Below are 16,907 nucleotides of genomic sequence, written 5' to 3'. Positions count from 1 at the left end.
AGAAACAGAGACAGAGAGAGAGAGAGACAGAGACAGAGAGAGAGAGACAGAGAGAGAGGGTTACCAGGAAATTGTTAGTGGCTGATCTCACGGTCATAGTCTTGCTCAACCAACAAGGAAGTTTTAAAGTAATATAAGTAAGAGGAAATGCTCAATAGTGACCAAATTGTGACATTTAGGGAGGCAGGAAGTGAAGCTAATGTACATAATGACACAGGGTTAACAGGAATTAGATTGAATGATATGCCAGGAACCTACCTGCATATCTCTAATCAGCAGTGACAGTTCCACACTACCTGATTTGAATCATACAGTGTAATTTCACATCTCATAGTATCAATTTCTCTTTCAGCCCTTTCATTTACTCAGTGTCGTTCAAAGGTTTTAGTGAAACAGACTGTATTGTTATTGAAACCCCCCCCCATAATGGCACGATTCTGTTCAATAAATAACATTTGCTGATGTTGTTGACTCAACCTGAACTCAGGGCTCACTGTATTCAGCTGTACAAACAATAAGGGATGCCTTTGTAACTGCCAACACCGCAAACAATTTCATGGAATTGGCAAAACACGCGGATTTTTTTCAAAAGATCTCCCTGTTCAGTGAAAAACTGCGAGACCGAGCAGCTCCGCTTCCGCAGCTCCGCTTCCGCAGCTCCGCCCCCCCCCCCCCCCCTCGTACCCAATGGGGTTTACGGGAAACCATGAGCTCGAGTAAATTTCTGAGTCAGTGTGGGAAAACCTAAACAGCTGCCTTTTGTACCAAACAGTTGTTTAGAGCAACAAGCTGTCATGTGAGGCCTTGTCTCCTCCGCTAAATAAAAATCCATTTCATTGACTTTGAATGTGAACTGACACTCTTCCACTTCTTGTGGCAAGCCTAGAGTATTAGGATACACAGAAAGGGACACACACGCATCGCCTACAGAGCCAAATCTGTCATTGCCAAGACTCACACCCCGAGCTTCAGATGTTTGGCCGAGGTCTCGCGGCGTGCTACAGCTCCAGCGTAGAAAGCTTTCTCAGCTCCAGGTCACTTGGTTCGTCAGCCGACTGACCAACCGTTTGAGGGTTTGCCTTTGGTTAACCACACACCGTCTTGACGTCTGGGGGGCACTTACAGGTTTTTTTTTTTCCAGCGCCGTCCTCCTTACTGGAGCGTCTTTGTATCAAAAGTGTAATTGACTTGGGAAATTACAGTATACATGCTAAAAGCCAAGTCAGCATACTGTAATAATGTGCATAGTGGTTTCCTTGGAGATGTGATGAGCTAAAGTGTGGGGTGTGGGGGTTTCTCCTTACCTTCTTCCTTTCATTGACACGCATTATGGTCCCGGAGGAGAATTTGGATGCTAAGTACATGCCTCATGCCGATGACACAATAGACTTTCTGGAAAGAAGCGGACTGTTACGAGGCTATCCTAGTAATTTCCCTTACCCTCCTATCCTGCTGGTGGTCTGAATCAGACAACACCTGACTCACCTCTGTCGACACAGCTGGCTTTTACCAAAACCCACTCAGGCTCCGTGGCGTCAGTCCGTTGCCTTTTCAGCTCCCAGCCGAGGTTTGGTCTGTGCAGAGAAGGGTCAGAGCTTTTCTGTCTTCTACATGATGATTGCAATGAGTGAGTTGGATAAAGGATGGCAAAGCCCGAAATGATACCAGTGAATGTGCCGTACAATAACCACCTGAGGCTTCTGGCGGTCATAGATGAGTCAGCAGGGAGGGATCTGGTGTGGATATGAGCACTCTATCAGTCAGAGGCATGTTGCCAAAGATACAACTTTCTTCAGAAAAATAGGACTAGTCTTTAATGCGGGGATCTGAACTCAGCTTCCTTTAGACAGTCTAATGCTGATATGGTATTTATTATAACGTGATGATGAAGAAAGTCTCACAGTATGGGTGGGGTCAAGGGAAGGGTTAGGTAGGGTCACCGCAGTGGTAGGAGAGCTCCTGGAAATACACTTTTTTTCATCTGATAGGTGAGAATCAGCAATGGACTGTCCAAGTTTGTTTATTCATTTAGATGAAATAGGATTTAGCCCCCCCCCTCCCAAAATAAAAAAAAATAAAAATGCATACTACTATACTACAGTACTACTACTTTTTTCTTGTTGGATTATTATAAAACACATCATTTAGCAATCATACTTACTATAAACAACCAATAGATGGTTTAATGTAGATTTAAGCACCTATGAGGATATTTTAAGTGTTCATTCATTTATAGTATTTATCAACATTTGCAATTTATCCTATAACGGCAATAATACTTCATATCATTACAATAGTGTTTTACAACATTGTCATTCATTTCCAGCCCCCACTTACTGTGTACAAATAGCATAGTTAACTCACTAACTAAGAACAATAGAGATAATGAAGAGCACATATTGAGATATTCATTGACATGTTAACAAAGTGCAGAGCCCTCACTTGATTTTGCCATGGATCTGAGGATAGTACTTAAAAGCAATCATAAAATATGTTCTAAGACTGAAAGAAAGAACAGACGCACAACTTCACAACAATTAGTCAATAATCGGCTGTCCCTGGATACCAACTATTTGCTATTGGGAAATAAAGATGTGCTGAATGAAGTTACACACAATCTGGCGCCCTCTCTGGAGGACTGGTGCTCAGCATGTGAGCTATTATTGCTGTGAATTTCTGGGAAACCGAATACACAGAGCTGCGACTAAATCATTACCTCATACATGACGCGAAAGCGGAACTTCGACCAAAAAAAAAAAAAGAGGAAAGGAGCATATCATAAAATATCGAATTATATAGCTGGTGCTTTAAATAATGATAAAAAAAAGTATTATTTAAAGTGTTTATAAGACCCTAAAGAGACTGACTCTAGGTTACCAACGGTAAATAAGTATTGCTTGGAACTCCTCCTTAACTTCATTTTGGAAAAACAGCAGGGGGAGGACGCTTCTCGTAGCAGGAAAAAAAATAAAAAATACGCTTGTCAATCTGCCAAGAGCGAGGAAGGGAGGAGTTTCCTCACATTTATAATGACTTCTCTCCTCTCCTCTTCACTATTCACTCACAGTTCCACAGGGCAGCACTCGGGCTGATACACACAGAGAAGACTACTTTACAAGTCCGAAGTTTGTTGCCAAAGAACTTTAAAACGTCTGTATCGTCCTGACTGTGAACAGACAGCGGCCGCGCACTTGGATTTATTTTAAAAGAGCGAATTTGGAGAAACATTGAAGGTGAGGATCTGTTTTTTTCTTTCTTCATATTCTCATATTTCTCATCTATGCATACAATACAAACGTGGATAAATAATGTTTTGCGCGTTTATCTGAGCGAGGTAGTTAAACGGCCATTGGCGTTTTAAATTGCGTAATGAGGATTACGGTGTCTTTACTGGAACTGACCGAGTCCCGAGGGCACATTTCACACACAAAGTTTCCCCGAAATGGATGGAATTTACATAGAGGCATTTTATCTAAACACGCTGTTAAAGCCACATTTCCTCTCAAATAGGGGAGAGAGGAGTCGTGCAGTTTGCGTATATTTTTTTGTTTCTAGCTGACAAACACAAAGCTGATGTTTAAGCGCGCACGATGTACAGAGCTTCCACATCTGGAAAAATAGTTAGTTAAACAAATCTTGGCTATGTCACTGTTAAACTTTAAAAATGCATTTGAATGTTTATCATCTGTTCCCACACTGAGCTCAAACTAACGTCCCCTCTTTTGTCTCTTCAGGTGCTTCACTTCCAGACAGACTGACCTCATCGCAGCTCTCTGAACCGCTCTTTGACTCCACCTTTTCCTTCTCCTGTCTGTGTGGTGCCCAGTGCTCCCCAAGCTGCCTAGAGAACTGGCACAGCGCCATGGTAACTTACAGCAAGTTTGACACCGCAATGAGCAGCAGCCTCTTGGACTCCAGTATGCGGCTGCCTCAACGTTACAAGACTTTCACCTCCAAGACGCAGTACCAGATGGTCCTCGCCACGCTCCACAAGCTCAAGGAGAGCGGCTTCTACTGGGCCACCATCACTGGTAAGGAGGCCAACGCCATGCTGGCGGCCCAGACCAACGGCACGTTCCTCGTCAGGGACAGCTCCGACAACCGACACCTGTTTGCCCTCAGCATCAAGACGGCGTCGGGCACCAAGAACCTGCGCATCCAATGTGACACTTCCTCTTTTTACCTCCAGACAGACCCTAAGAACATTCACTCTGTTCCCCACTTTGACTGCGTCCTCAAGCTGGTCCATTTCTACATGCCTCAGAGCAAAGCGAACACTCGCAGTGGGAATATGTACTACATTTACTCTGGAGGGGAGAAGATCCCTCTGGAGCTCGTCAAACCTCTCTCATGTAGCTTTTCCACTTTGCAGCACTTGTGCAGGAAAACAGTCAATGGACATTTGGACATTTCTACTAAAAGAGACCAACTCCCTCATCCTCTTAAGGAGTTCCTCCAAGACTATGATGCTCCTATCTAGAGGCGTCTGACTGATGCTCTTGAAGGGGCAAAGACTTAAAAGAAACTGGATGTGTTTCAGAGCGGCTAACGGTCAAAGACACACGCTGTGTCCGAGGAGTATCAATCGAAGCAGCTTCGAGAGCTAGATCGAGCTTGTGAAAAGGAGCAGTTTATTGTGCTGACAAGACGTGTGTAGGTCTCTCGGGAAAAGTGGGCATCGGTGTCTTTAAGGTCCATGTTTCAGGAAGAGACTCTGGATCAGGGACTAATCCACAAAGAGAGGCCGAGAGAAAGAGAGCACTGCTGTGATCTGGTAGTGTGAAAGAGAGAGAGAACCACCGCAGCCCTCCCCTGCCTCACTGATGACATGCAACTTACTGAAAACTGAAGTGAGAGTCACAGTCAGCTGTCTAAAGTCCGATGACACACAGGTTCCCTCCGCTGCTGCTAACCAAATGAGCTGTGAGTCTGTCGGGCTCACACACACACACACAGACACACATCAGCCTCAGAGAAATCATCCATCCATTAAAGCCGGTCAGGCTGGCTTTTTTTGCTGACCTCCGATGATAATCTTGGACGTATCGCACACGTCCTTCCAGCATCCTGGGAAATTGACAGACAATGGAAAGTTAGAGTGCAAACCAGTGGACACTGATGGCCTCCTGGGTGCATATTTGTACCAGCCACGATGGAAAAACTGAAAAAAAAAAATATCTGACTTTTATAAGATGTTTTTAAGACCAGAAAATAAAGAAGACATGTTTCTGATATTTTGTTTAGAGGAAGGGTTCTCGCCAAAACTTGCCTGAACTAGGGAGCAGCTTGTTGAAACATGAATGAATCCTAGAGGATCTTACTTGAGAGAACAGTACCACTGCTTAATATGCCTTCAGTGGTGAGGAAATACATATATCAATATGCCAAAAGATGTGGTAGTATTTGTGGCACAGAAAGGATTGCCATCACTTGCAAAATGAATGTATTAAACATGGTACCTGTATTTTCCCAATAAGGAGAAGAGTTAAAATGTGTCTTATTTTCATGAGGTTACATGAGTGAAGATGTTTTTGTGCTGTCTTTTATAAAGATGTACTTTCTACCAGCCAAACTACTGGCTGTGGACGCTTGAAGAAATGTGTTTGACGAAGCAAGCAGACTGATACGACTTTGCACTTATTTATATTTGTATGAACATTTCATTAATTTATAATAAAAGGGCACTATTTTTCTATGAAATGAGATCTCACTGCTTGATTTATTTGATGACGATTGAAACTTTTATTTCCACAGGCAGTGAAAAACGGACTAATAGTGAATCACACTGCTCATTGTGTGCATGGATCCTTTAGATAAGTTTTGATAACATCACATTTGATTTTGTTAACTCGCTGCAGAGGTCAGGCCACCAGTTCACTTAATGATCTCCTCTTAAAGTCTTCCTCGACCCAGATACAGATACACTAAACACAAACATATCTCATCATGTTATCAGTAAATAGCAATCCAGAGAATTATGAGCTGAATACTGTATTCTGCCGTGACTCACTGGATTCCAGGTGAAAGTGTGACCTAACATGCTCTCACGTGCACTTACATAATGAAGCCTGCTTGTAACATGTACGCCTCTTACAAGCTTAGAACTTCTCAGAAATGTCCCCCCCCCCCCCCCCGCCCTGTAGACAAATAGTAGTTAGAAATGTGTCAACACGTTTACTTCAGCACAACGATAAGTTGTATTTACTGTTGCACACATGGGTTATGAGGCAATGGGCCCCTGAGCACAGACATGGAAAGGGCCCCCATCTGTCTTGGCTCCTACATTAGAACAAGACCCACAGATTCAAAGAAATATATTTTTGGTGGTTTCGCATCTGTTTTTGGTTGTTTTGCATCTCTTTGTTGTCATTTTGCATCTCTCCATGGTCATTTTGCATCTCTTTCTGGTCATTTTGCATCCTCTTGAGGTTGTAGTCTGGCTCAGGGTGCCCCTTACCTGTTCGGTAATCCATCCATGGTCGCACATGGTGCACCTTAACCGGTAATCGAGGGCGTATAGACAGGGCAGACAGTACGGTTATTGGGAGCTACTCTCAATACAAAAAGTAACTAATTCAAATGTAAAATCCAACATATTGTTGGTCAAATATATCTACTACTAATTGGGATTAACTACCACCCCAGATGTGACTTCTTTATTACAATACTGTGAAAGCACAGATCCCTCAAGTCTTCATTAGGAGCAACTACAGTGCAGGAACACATGCACATTTACGGCAAACCGCTAAAATGATGGATGAACGGGAATAACCTCCATATCCAACATAATTACGGGAATCCGCTCCTGGTCTACCTGCATCCACAGCACTTTATTGTTTCCTCTCAGCCAAAGGGGCTCAGCGAAGAGGTTTCAGAGAGATAAGGGGTCTCTGAGGTGATTTGTGCGCTGTGAGTGGTCCAGGAAAAAATATTATTTTTCTCACCGTCTCAATATCACCTAACATTGTTCGACTTAAATACAGAGGGTCTTTTAAAAATGTAATTAATCTTCCAGAGAATGGCTATTTTGGAAATGCTTTGCTTTCCTTGTAAAATATGAAACATCCGCCCTTAAATTACACAGAACTAAACAACGAGAGGATTTTGGAAACATAATGAATCATATTTATGGTTGAGATGAATGCAGGATTAGGCTGGAACTACAGAATACACCCCTTTGTGTGTAATAATACCAAATGAGTGCAGTCAAAAATCATCATATCACTCTTTAAATCACATTCTGTACAGTTTATTATGTGATGAGTGCTTTGGAGCATCTGCCAGTCAACACTGTTGTAAATGTTTTGATAACATTAACCTTTTTAAAGGCATTAATGCATGACAGACAGTAACACTTTAAAAGCCAGCTGCAACCAGTCTGGCCTATTTAAAGAATGCCAACTTGCAGCGGTGCTCAGGAGAAATTCTCTGGTAGTCCTTTGTCATGTGATTCCAGAGAACAAGTACTGCAGAGTCACAGCGCTGCTCACACAAGCCATATATTTGTCATTGTACCTACACAATCGTTTCTCAAACCAAGCTGCCACACCAGGTTTAGCTAAGAAAGTACAGGCATTTAATTATACTGCTTGTCAGCCAGAATCTCTTTAATCTGCCACATGCAGAATATCAAGATTACTCTGGTATTTTAGTTTTTTGAAAGTATAATGGCTGTACAAATGGAGACCTTGACAGCATATAGATTAGACAATTTTCCAAGAAAATAGGTCCTTCAGCACACTGTCCCTGAATCAGCCGGACTTAGTTTAGCACATTGAAGTGCCTAATGTCACGGTGGATTTATGAAAATACAATTCATGGTAAAATACAACGACTGGGAAAATCCATTTACGTCAGCCTCTTGGTCGTGTTACAAGCGGGAAGTGGAATTTTGTGGACTCGTTTCTCCAGTTAGACGTCACAAATGATTGTGTACACTGCCACTGATGGCAAACATGACAGAAAGATGAGTAATACACAAACATTAATCAACTCGACTTGTATTCACCAGGAAGCACGGTTAAAAGTAACCCAAACAAAGACAGAAGTGACGGTAAACGGTCAGGTAATTTAGCATAGTCGGTTAACCATTCATATTCAAAACGATTCCAGATACATTTTGATTCTGCATATTGGAAGATTTACATAGATGTAGGTTTTTGGACGGCTGAGCTAGCATCTTTTGCATCTGCTCCCACGAGGTTTTGACTATTTGTCAAAGACTCACCGGAGCAGAAGATGAGGAGGAAATTAAGGGAAACTTCTGCTTCTGACAGCTCAGTTTGTAAAAGGCTCTGCACACACTGTCTGTTATTCTGGCTCACTGGCATCATTTCTAGCATTAGCATGTAGAGCTAATGCTGTCTTATCAGAAACTGAAATTATTTTGTAAGTAAGAGGCTTTTTGAATTCCAGCCCGACAGTTTCTGACTCAATGCATCACTGATACTAATGTAGTTTTATATGAAGTTACTTGTAGTTCTGGGAGCAATTACTGAGAGATAGTTCCCCAGGGAACTGCTGCTCTGCAGTGTTTAGCGATTCTTCCAACTTTTTGTTATATTATAGTGTTTATTATGCAAAAACTGAGGAAGGTTACAGACGCTTTTCAACTTACTGCAGGCCACACAAATCCAGTCAGAAAGAAATAGTGCAGCTTTCTGCAATATAGGGGACATAGTTGTTTTTTATTTTTTTACTTCTCAAATATTCTCAAACAATATTCTCACAGGAACCTGACCAAGTGTTTAATTTGCAATAAAATAAGTATTTGAATCATTTATTACTCTTTATCTAATTTCTACAGTGGCAAAATAACTCTAAATCTGAAAAAAAAATGCCTTGATGAATCCTGAATGCTGCAGAAAGTTGCATAATTATACACAGAATGTGCAAGGGGAAAGGCCTTTGTCTCTATGTGACTTTGTGTGTATGTGTAATTTGCCTCATTTGCTCCCTTTGACCTAAACATGTGCGTAGGCTGGCAGTCCTGTTGGGGCTCTTGAGCGTGTGGTGGAGAAACTGCGAAAGCCTGGTTCCAGCCCGTCATTGCAGTCTCTCAGTCTGTTTACAATTCCACAACTTCTGGTTGCCATAGAGAGTCATTGTCAATGAGCTCCAGATGCCAGGTACGAGAGCCAACCAGCGAGTAGCAGTGAGTCACCATGGCCCGCTAGTCCCACCCACTGAGACTCTTCTCCAGGCACGCTCCTCCTGTTCCTCCTCCAGGCCTCCGGATTTACTGTTAGCACTCCACTTCCCTGTGCTCCACTCCTCTGCCTGGCTGTAACACTAAAAATCTGCAATTCCATCTTCACACAGAGAAGAGAAACAACAGATGAAGCTGAAATAAATATGAGGCAATGCTACAAAATTAGAAACCATTGACGGCATTGTGCATGACCTTTTCTGGCAATTTCTCAAAATGACCATGGCTATTTTAGTCTTATGACATATTTCACTAGATCCCAGCTTTCAGGAAAGCAATGCACAAAGTACACAAACATATTAGGATAGTGCAAGTTTAATTCTACTAGACTCATGTGTTATTTTACATTAATATCTTAAGCTCTAGCCCTATTGGAAAAAAGGGCCTAAACTAACATAGGCCTACCCAAAATGAATCAGGAATAGCTCCTCAACCATGGCTTGTATGCCTATTTCTGGTCACTTTTGAAAAGTAAGAAGCAAAGTTTGAACCATTGTAAGTAAACCTATTTCTATTACCACTCCAGAGTCAAAGGAGATGCAATCAAACACTTATAGCCCTTTAAATCATGAGGTCCTAAAAGTTGTAAAATGCAAGACCAGGGGCATGATCGAAAAAACACCTGGCTGTCACCTGATCAAGGAGCTGATTGGTTCTTATGGTTTTGACTATACACCACGTTTTGTAAAACCCTCCCACTGTTCTGTGTAAATGTAATAGTTAACGCTATTGTAGGCTATTAGTCGAATACTGTGCAATGGAGGTTTGATCTGTCGGCGATCAAGAATGCATATGATTCAACTGATGAATGCAATTTATTCAGCTCGCTCTCCAAACGTGGTCTGAAAAGGTGGCCAGTAGAAGAGAACTGGATGGTGTTTGTGTCCTTCCCCGAGGCCGCCAGAGGCCCACTACGACTTCCTGTCTGCTGCCGTAGAAACGGGCAGTAACTCAAATCTAACGTTTTTATTTTGGCGATAACATAGATTTGCAGCAGTGTGACTGTGAAGTGAGAGGTCTGAAGGCTTCGTGTCCGTTCTAATTGTGGACGCTGTTTGTTTTGAGTCATGCTGCGTTTAGGTGCTTGGAAACCTCGGAATTTCTAGTTTTCAGCGAGACCAAACATGTTGTTTTTTCCAAAGAAAACTATGAGCACTTCTCTGGTACAAACAAGATTTAAAGTGATGCTTTTGTGTGATTATTTATGCGGGAAGTCAGTTTTACAGATCTGTTGATTAAATCAACTAATCCATTAGTCAACAATATCATAATGAGTGTTAGCCGTAAAAAAACGTTTCTTTGGTCGAGGACAACTCTAGTTTGTTTATAAATTTGGGAAGCTGAAGACTCAATGTTTTCAAAACGGCACACCATGCATATCTTCCATACATAGACCATCTTCCATCGCACCTTTTTGTAACTACCCACAGGGATGGACCTGGTACCGGGTCCATCGGACTCAATTAATAATCTTTGGATTAAGCTACATCTTAATTCAGTAATGGCTGCAGTTACTCCACACTGCCAACTGGTATAGTCATTATGTGCCACATTCACAATGAGTGTAATATAATCTGCCTGGTCCCTTTTATTAGGTCACCTTCCTTTAAATATCTTATACTTCTCTGCTTTAATTCATCTATATATTTATTACTGAGGTCGTACTTGTAAGCGGTTATGGATGTGGATATAAATGTTGATTTAATTAAATGTAAATATGGATATAAATGTGTTTCTAATATTCTTCCCCCCTCATAATGTAAATGGAAAAACTTCTCAATATAACGCAGTCCAGCTCAACACCACTGCAAACTACAACTTCAATAATAAACATTTGATTAAATTAAAACCTCTCTGTCACTGTCAATCAAAACTAATTCATGGCAGCGCTGTTGTAGATTGCAATACATTTTACAAGTGTACCTAATAAAGTGGACACTGAGTGTATGTATATATATAAGTGCTTACAGTGCTTTTTCATAAGATGAGGATTCAGTCTTGTAGAAATGCTTTGAGTCATAAAAGTGAAACCAGCCACACAAGTACCAACAGGCCACTTTGAAATATTCTGATTTCCTTGGTAATTTAATCCCTGTTACATGTTGTCCTTTTTGAGGATGGGCCTGCTGTAAATATCCTACTCTGTGTCACCCCGACGCCACACAAGGCTGCGTCACAGCGTGGCTCCACACACCTACACAGTGAGCTATGTAGTGTCGTAACACTGGGTACAAACTGGGTATTGTGTGAAAAGATGAGGCTCTTTGTTTTGCTGTCATTTAATAATAAAAGCCATGAAGTTACTGAAGTCCTGCAAGTTCAGGTAAATCGCTGGTAGTTTTCCTTTCATTTCAGCATTTCCAGAAACTAAAATTACAGTTGGAGTGCTTGTAATTGTCAAGCGGTTGCTAAATATAAACAATATCAGCTGAAGAGAATTCCCTAACAGTCCTGATGTGCCTAAAAGCCTGATGTGCCGTAGCAGTAGGCAGGGACAGAGTGAAATGACCTACGGTATTTCTGGTGGATGGTTAATTCACAAAATACTTCAAAACACTGAGCAAGATGCAACATAGGAAAACACAAGGCACCTCTACACCGTGGTGCATTTACAAGCTAAACAAAAAAATGCAATCAGCTATCAAATAACACGGAACAGATACCGTAAGCTTCTTACATTAAAAAGCGTGTTGCTGTGCACCGCTGTGGTGATACACTGACTCACTTCCTGCTCATCTTATCTGAGTGGAAAACACTTCAAACAATCAACATTTGTTGATTATAATCATGGAATTATAAAACCATGACTTCCCTCACGAGTCATGGACATTTCTATTTTAGTAAATGTTTTGGCTGACAACAGTGTTTGTTGACAAAAGACATTGAGCAGTTTTGTTCTAAACATAATCTACGCATGACATTTTTTCCTTTTGTTGTAATATCACACCACTGTGTGTGTGTGTGTGTATGTAATGGAGTCTTTTATTGGAACAGGGTGTGGCTCTGTCACGTCATTGGTCCGGGTTGAACTGTGACGTAATTTACGCTGATCCAGCACAAGTTGTCCTCCCCATGGGAACTAAAACATGCCGTAGTCTATGTGAGGTGTATGCTATCCACCTATGTAGTAAAAGTTCAGGGCTACAAGCCGCCCACCTAAACAACACATGGAATTTTATTATAATAAGAGTACTTCTCTAATGTTTAAAGAGAAGTGAACATTTAGCAGCTGTACATAGAGGAAAAAAATAATAGTGGAACTTCCTTCTTCTTGTTAAGCCATATGATTTTGCAAGAGTGGCCAACCATGTTTTTCCTCAGAAGCATTCAAGTACTTCCACTGATATTCCAGGGAGTTTCTCTGACTTTTCTTGGCTAACAATCAGTCAGAAAAACATTCTTAGGTGTTGTGCTGTCTAAAAATAACGGCGGCCTCTCTGTACAGCACTCCTGAATGTACCAGTCTTGATATGGCAAACCCCATTAAACAGAAAGGAACAGCTGGCAGACACAATCATCACACTGGGGCATGAATAGCATTTCCCCAGAAGTTTCCTTTGAATTTAATTTTCCATGCACGCCGCTATGGCACGTAATAGATTAAAAGGTACATTTATTCACACTGTAATCTCTGTCACCTTCTGTCTGTATAAACGTGTTATGCTACATTTGTAAAGACGTCAAAGTCACGGTGAAATGCAGACACGACTTATACTTTCAAGAAACTGAGTCGTTCAAACACATTGCACAATCCACACAAAAGATACCAAATTAAATATGTATGATATGCATATCAACATGATATGATACAGCAGATTATGACCAAGTTTACTACAATCTGCTGTATTTTATTCACTGTCAAAGTTAGTGTTATCAGTATTCAGAAGTGTGGTGATACCTAATTTTCTTCTTTGAGTCATAAAAGTGAAACCAGCCACACAAGTACCAACAGGCCACTTTTACATATTCTGATTTCCTTGGTAATTTGATCCATGGTACACGGTGTCCTTTTTGAGGATGAGCTTGGCATAAATATCCTAGCCATATAACCGCACCCACTGCGGGACTAATAAAGTATTATTTTATCTTATCTTATCTTAAGCCGTGAAGTTACTGAAGTTCTGCAAGTTCAGGTAAATCGCTGATAGTTTTCTTTTCGCCATTTCCAGAAACTAAAATCCAATCCCATAAAAAGAACAAAAACCAACAATGAATTCAACCAACTAACAAGTATTATCTGTGCAGCCAAATGCACTTGGAGCTCCAATGTTGTCCAAGAACTATTAAAAACACATTAATCATCAGCTAAACAGTGTTCCTTCTCTGCAGCTCTGAAAATATTTATTGACACCAAATGTATTTGTGACTCATTTTTAAAGATTTACGTCTTCAATGGAATGCAATGTGGACTTCGGGCTGAGTGCAAAAGAACCGGATTAGGAAATCAGAGTGATGGACTACCCCATTCTCGGGTTTAGTCTTTTCATGGGATTTGTTGACAGTAACAACAATTTAAAATAATGACAGCCTTATCCTGTAGCATGCAACGTTGGTCTGATCTCATGTCTTTTGTTTCTTCTTTATTTTTCTTCTACCCTTCTGATTTTCATTAGCTATAGCTGTAGCTGTGCTGGCCTTCATCAGCCAAAATAAATATGTGTTCTCCAAAGAATAAGGGATATGTTGCAAATCCTTGTACATCAAGGTTTAGAAACCATGTGGCAGATGCCTGCAGGCTTTCAGTCCTAAGGCTATATCTGGTGTTTGGATCAACACTTGTATACTCCTTGCATTCCATGGCACTATCTCTGCATATGGCAGGTCATAAAGCTACCACCATTAAAGCAACAAATGTAAGTCAGGTGTGGTTATAAAGTTTTATATTGAATTATGTTTTGTCACCTCCCTCATAATCAGGTTCTTATCATGTAAACGATGCATTATGTAATTATTCTCAGTAAGCGACAGTAATGAATCTGTGAATGATTGTCCAATATCAGTGGAAGGCTCCTGTTAAAATGACCTTTACCTCGTTCTTCATGATAAAAGTGAGTAATCATTAGATTAATGGACTCAACCAGTCGGACGTGAAGCAGAAGGGAGTAAAGTTAAGTTCAGTAATAAGGACACAGTGTCCGGCTCATTCATTGTGTTTTAATGCATGCGAGAAATCTCATTATCCAGCTGCTTTTGTCTGATTTCAATGTCGTGCAAAATGTAAACCTTCTGTAGGGGTCCAAGAGAAACCTGATAACACTGGTATATTTCAGCCAAAGAAACTGGATGTTGTATCAACATTTACGTGTGATTTTTAAATGGAGTTTGTAGGTTTGTGCATTTAAAATGACAACAAGTCAGTTCGGTATATCATCCGGATCTCTTGGAAAGACGTATTAATTGTGCGACATTTTAAGGACATTGCGTGTTAATGCATTTTAGGGCTTTTCACGTTTTTATTCAATGCTATGTCGTTACCATGAAACTACCAAAGTTATAGGTTTAGGAAAATCATTATAGTTGGGCTTGAAATAAGTGTGTAAACTAAATAAATCATAAACAATGTGATATAAGTCCGGAAAACACGTCACAAACATCCCGAATGTATAACTTCATAATACCTCAACACTTTGGGACATGAACAACGGCCTCCTCGTTGAAAGTCTTGTTTGTTTGATGGCAGCACTCTTCAAATTAGATTTTTTTTCCCCTCTCATCTTTTCTCACAAAAATCAGTTTATTGTTTGCATGTTTTTTTACTTCTGTTCCACGAATCAGCTCGACTCTCAAACAAAGTTTCTGATTGTCCAAAGTGGAAATAATGTGAGGATGCATGATGTGACTAAACACTCAGTCATTTGAAATAGAAAACGGCAACAAAATCATCCAAAGCCACATTCTCGGATCATGTGTGGATCACAAGCCAGCAGCAGGAGCTTTACTGGAAACCGTCTAATCATTTGACACACAGTTGAGCCATTCAATACATCAAACCACATACTTAGTATACAATGACAACTGTGTGTGTGTGCGTGTGAAAGAGAGAGAGATAAAGAGAGGACTTGTGTGTGTGTGTCTGTGTGTGTGTGTGTGTGTGTGCGTGTGTGTATGTGTGACCTCTACATGTGCGCGTGTGTACACATTAGCCAAGAACGTTAAAATAAGACAACAGAAGGCCGAAGCCAGAGCTCAGTCAGGTGGAGTGAACAGGTCTTTCCTGTGATAGAGGTCATCTGGTGACCAGAAATGACCCTCGAGGAGTTCTGTGTTGGTGCGTCAGCAAAGAATGCAGCGGATTACTGGATGTCTGGCAGAAAAAGAAGAACAAAAACATAGGAAAGAGTCATAGCAGTCTAGACTCATCAATGGTGCAAAAGTATTATCAGTTTGATATATGACAGACAAACGGCAGTGGTGGTAAGAACTCAGGTTGAAGTAAAAATAGCAATACCACATAGTAGAAATACTCCGTTTCTAAGAAAAGTCCTGCATTCAAGTGGAAGTATTTGTATGTTTCTTGCACACACATAAGACTTTACAAAATCCAGACAAGATGAAAAAAATATAAATGACAATGCACAGAAAATAACACTTTTCAATACAAATTAATAAATACATCACAAACAATATTGTCAAAATTAGACACTATGAATTAGATATCTCATAGATATCTAGCTCTATATTTTGGATACAGAGATCTTGCTAATGTGTACTTTGTCGTTGTATATAAATTGTATATATTGTGTATATATATCTGTACACCACGATATCTGAGAGAGTACTGGCCTCTATTACCATCAAAATATACAAAGTATCAAAAGTAAAATTACGCAATATGCAGAATGGCTGATTTCCGAATGATGTATATAATATTATTGATTACAATTATTGATGCTCTAATGTAAAATGTCGGTTTCTATAAAGTACTGCTGGGCAATTGAATCTAAAAAAAGACGTCGTCATTTACTAGTTGATTATATTTTGTATGAATGAACTGTGTTTCTCTTGATGAGCTATTTATCTGTCTCATTTCAGCGGTTACACTCAATAACCTGCGCTCACAGCTCTTTAGCTAAGCCCCACTGTTGCTTTTTAATAATGTCACAGTGAGTTAGAACTGCAAACAAACAGCCGTCATGTTGAGAATTTCAGTGGATTTGTATAATATAAAAAAAGCTGAATATAATTGATTATATTATTAGAGAATAGGAACATAAATGCAATGGACGTATGGATGTATTGACGTTGTGATTACTCTGTCTGCATGTGTCATCCAGTATCATAGGCACATATTAATATACAAAGACCGCTGTGCCGATCGCAAGATATGATTTTTGGATTTTTCTCAGACTTTTCTGTCTTTTCACTTTGTTATGGCAGGTCTTCATGCAACTCAAGAGTTTTACCCAACGAGCCGTAGGAAACCACAACCTTTCTGCAGAACGATTATGAAAATTAGTCATGATTACTTTCCCTCAAATAAGTCTGAGCTTTTTAACACATGATTGCAAATGACCCACGCAGTAAAGTCACAATAGAGGAATCTGCAGATAAATTCCCCCTCGGCTTCATATCCGAAGAAACAAGAAGAAAGGAAAAAAAAAAGAGCCGGTGTTGTATTTCTAATCCTTTTCGGAAAATCCAACACAAGACTAAAAAAAGTGTAGGCAGACCCCTGTAGCCTACTCTGTCGAAAATTCCT

At 40.4% G+C, this 16,907-nt stretch overlaps 1 protein-coding gene across 1 annotated transcript; it reads left to right on the top strand.

Moving 5' to 3' along the window:
* The first annotated feature begins 3,068 nt into the window (after positions 1 to 3,068).
* On the top strand, positions 3,069 to 5,700 carry socs3a (suppressor of cytokine signaling 3a). The gene is made up of 2 exons (XM_031867667.1): positions 3,069 to 3,233; positions 3,735 to 5,700. The coding sequence occupies exon 2, from the start codon at positions 3,863 to 3,865 to the stop codon at positions 4,478 to 4,480; it is 618 nt and encodes a 205-aa protein (XP_031723527.1). The 5' UTR covers positions 3,069 to 3,233; positions 3,735 to 3,862; the 3' UTR covers positions 4,481 to 5,700.
* Positions 5,701 to 16,907: the final 11,207 nt, after the last annotated feature.

The sequence above is a fragment of the Anarrhichthys ocellatus genome, unplaced genomic scaffold (assembly GCF_004355925.1).
Source record: "Anarrhichthys ocellatus isolate YVR2014 unplaced genomic scaffold, GSC_Weel_1.0 scaffold40, whole genome shotgun sequence".
Lineage (NCBI taxonomy): Eukaryota > Metazoa > Chordata > Actinopteri > Perciformes > Anarhichadidae > Anarrhichthys > Anarrhichthys ocellatus.
Note: the sequence above shows the minus strand (reverse complement) of the source record. Positions and strands in the feature narration are given on the sequence as shown.

Coding starts and splice junctions, on each gene's coding strand:
- socs3a (XM_031867667.1), top strand. CDS start 3,863: ATGGTAACTTACAGCAAGTTTGACACCGCAATGAGCAGCAGCCTCTTG.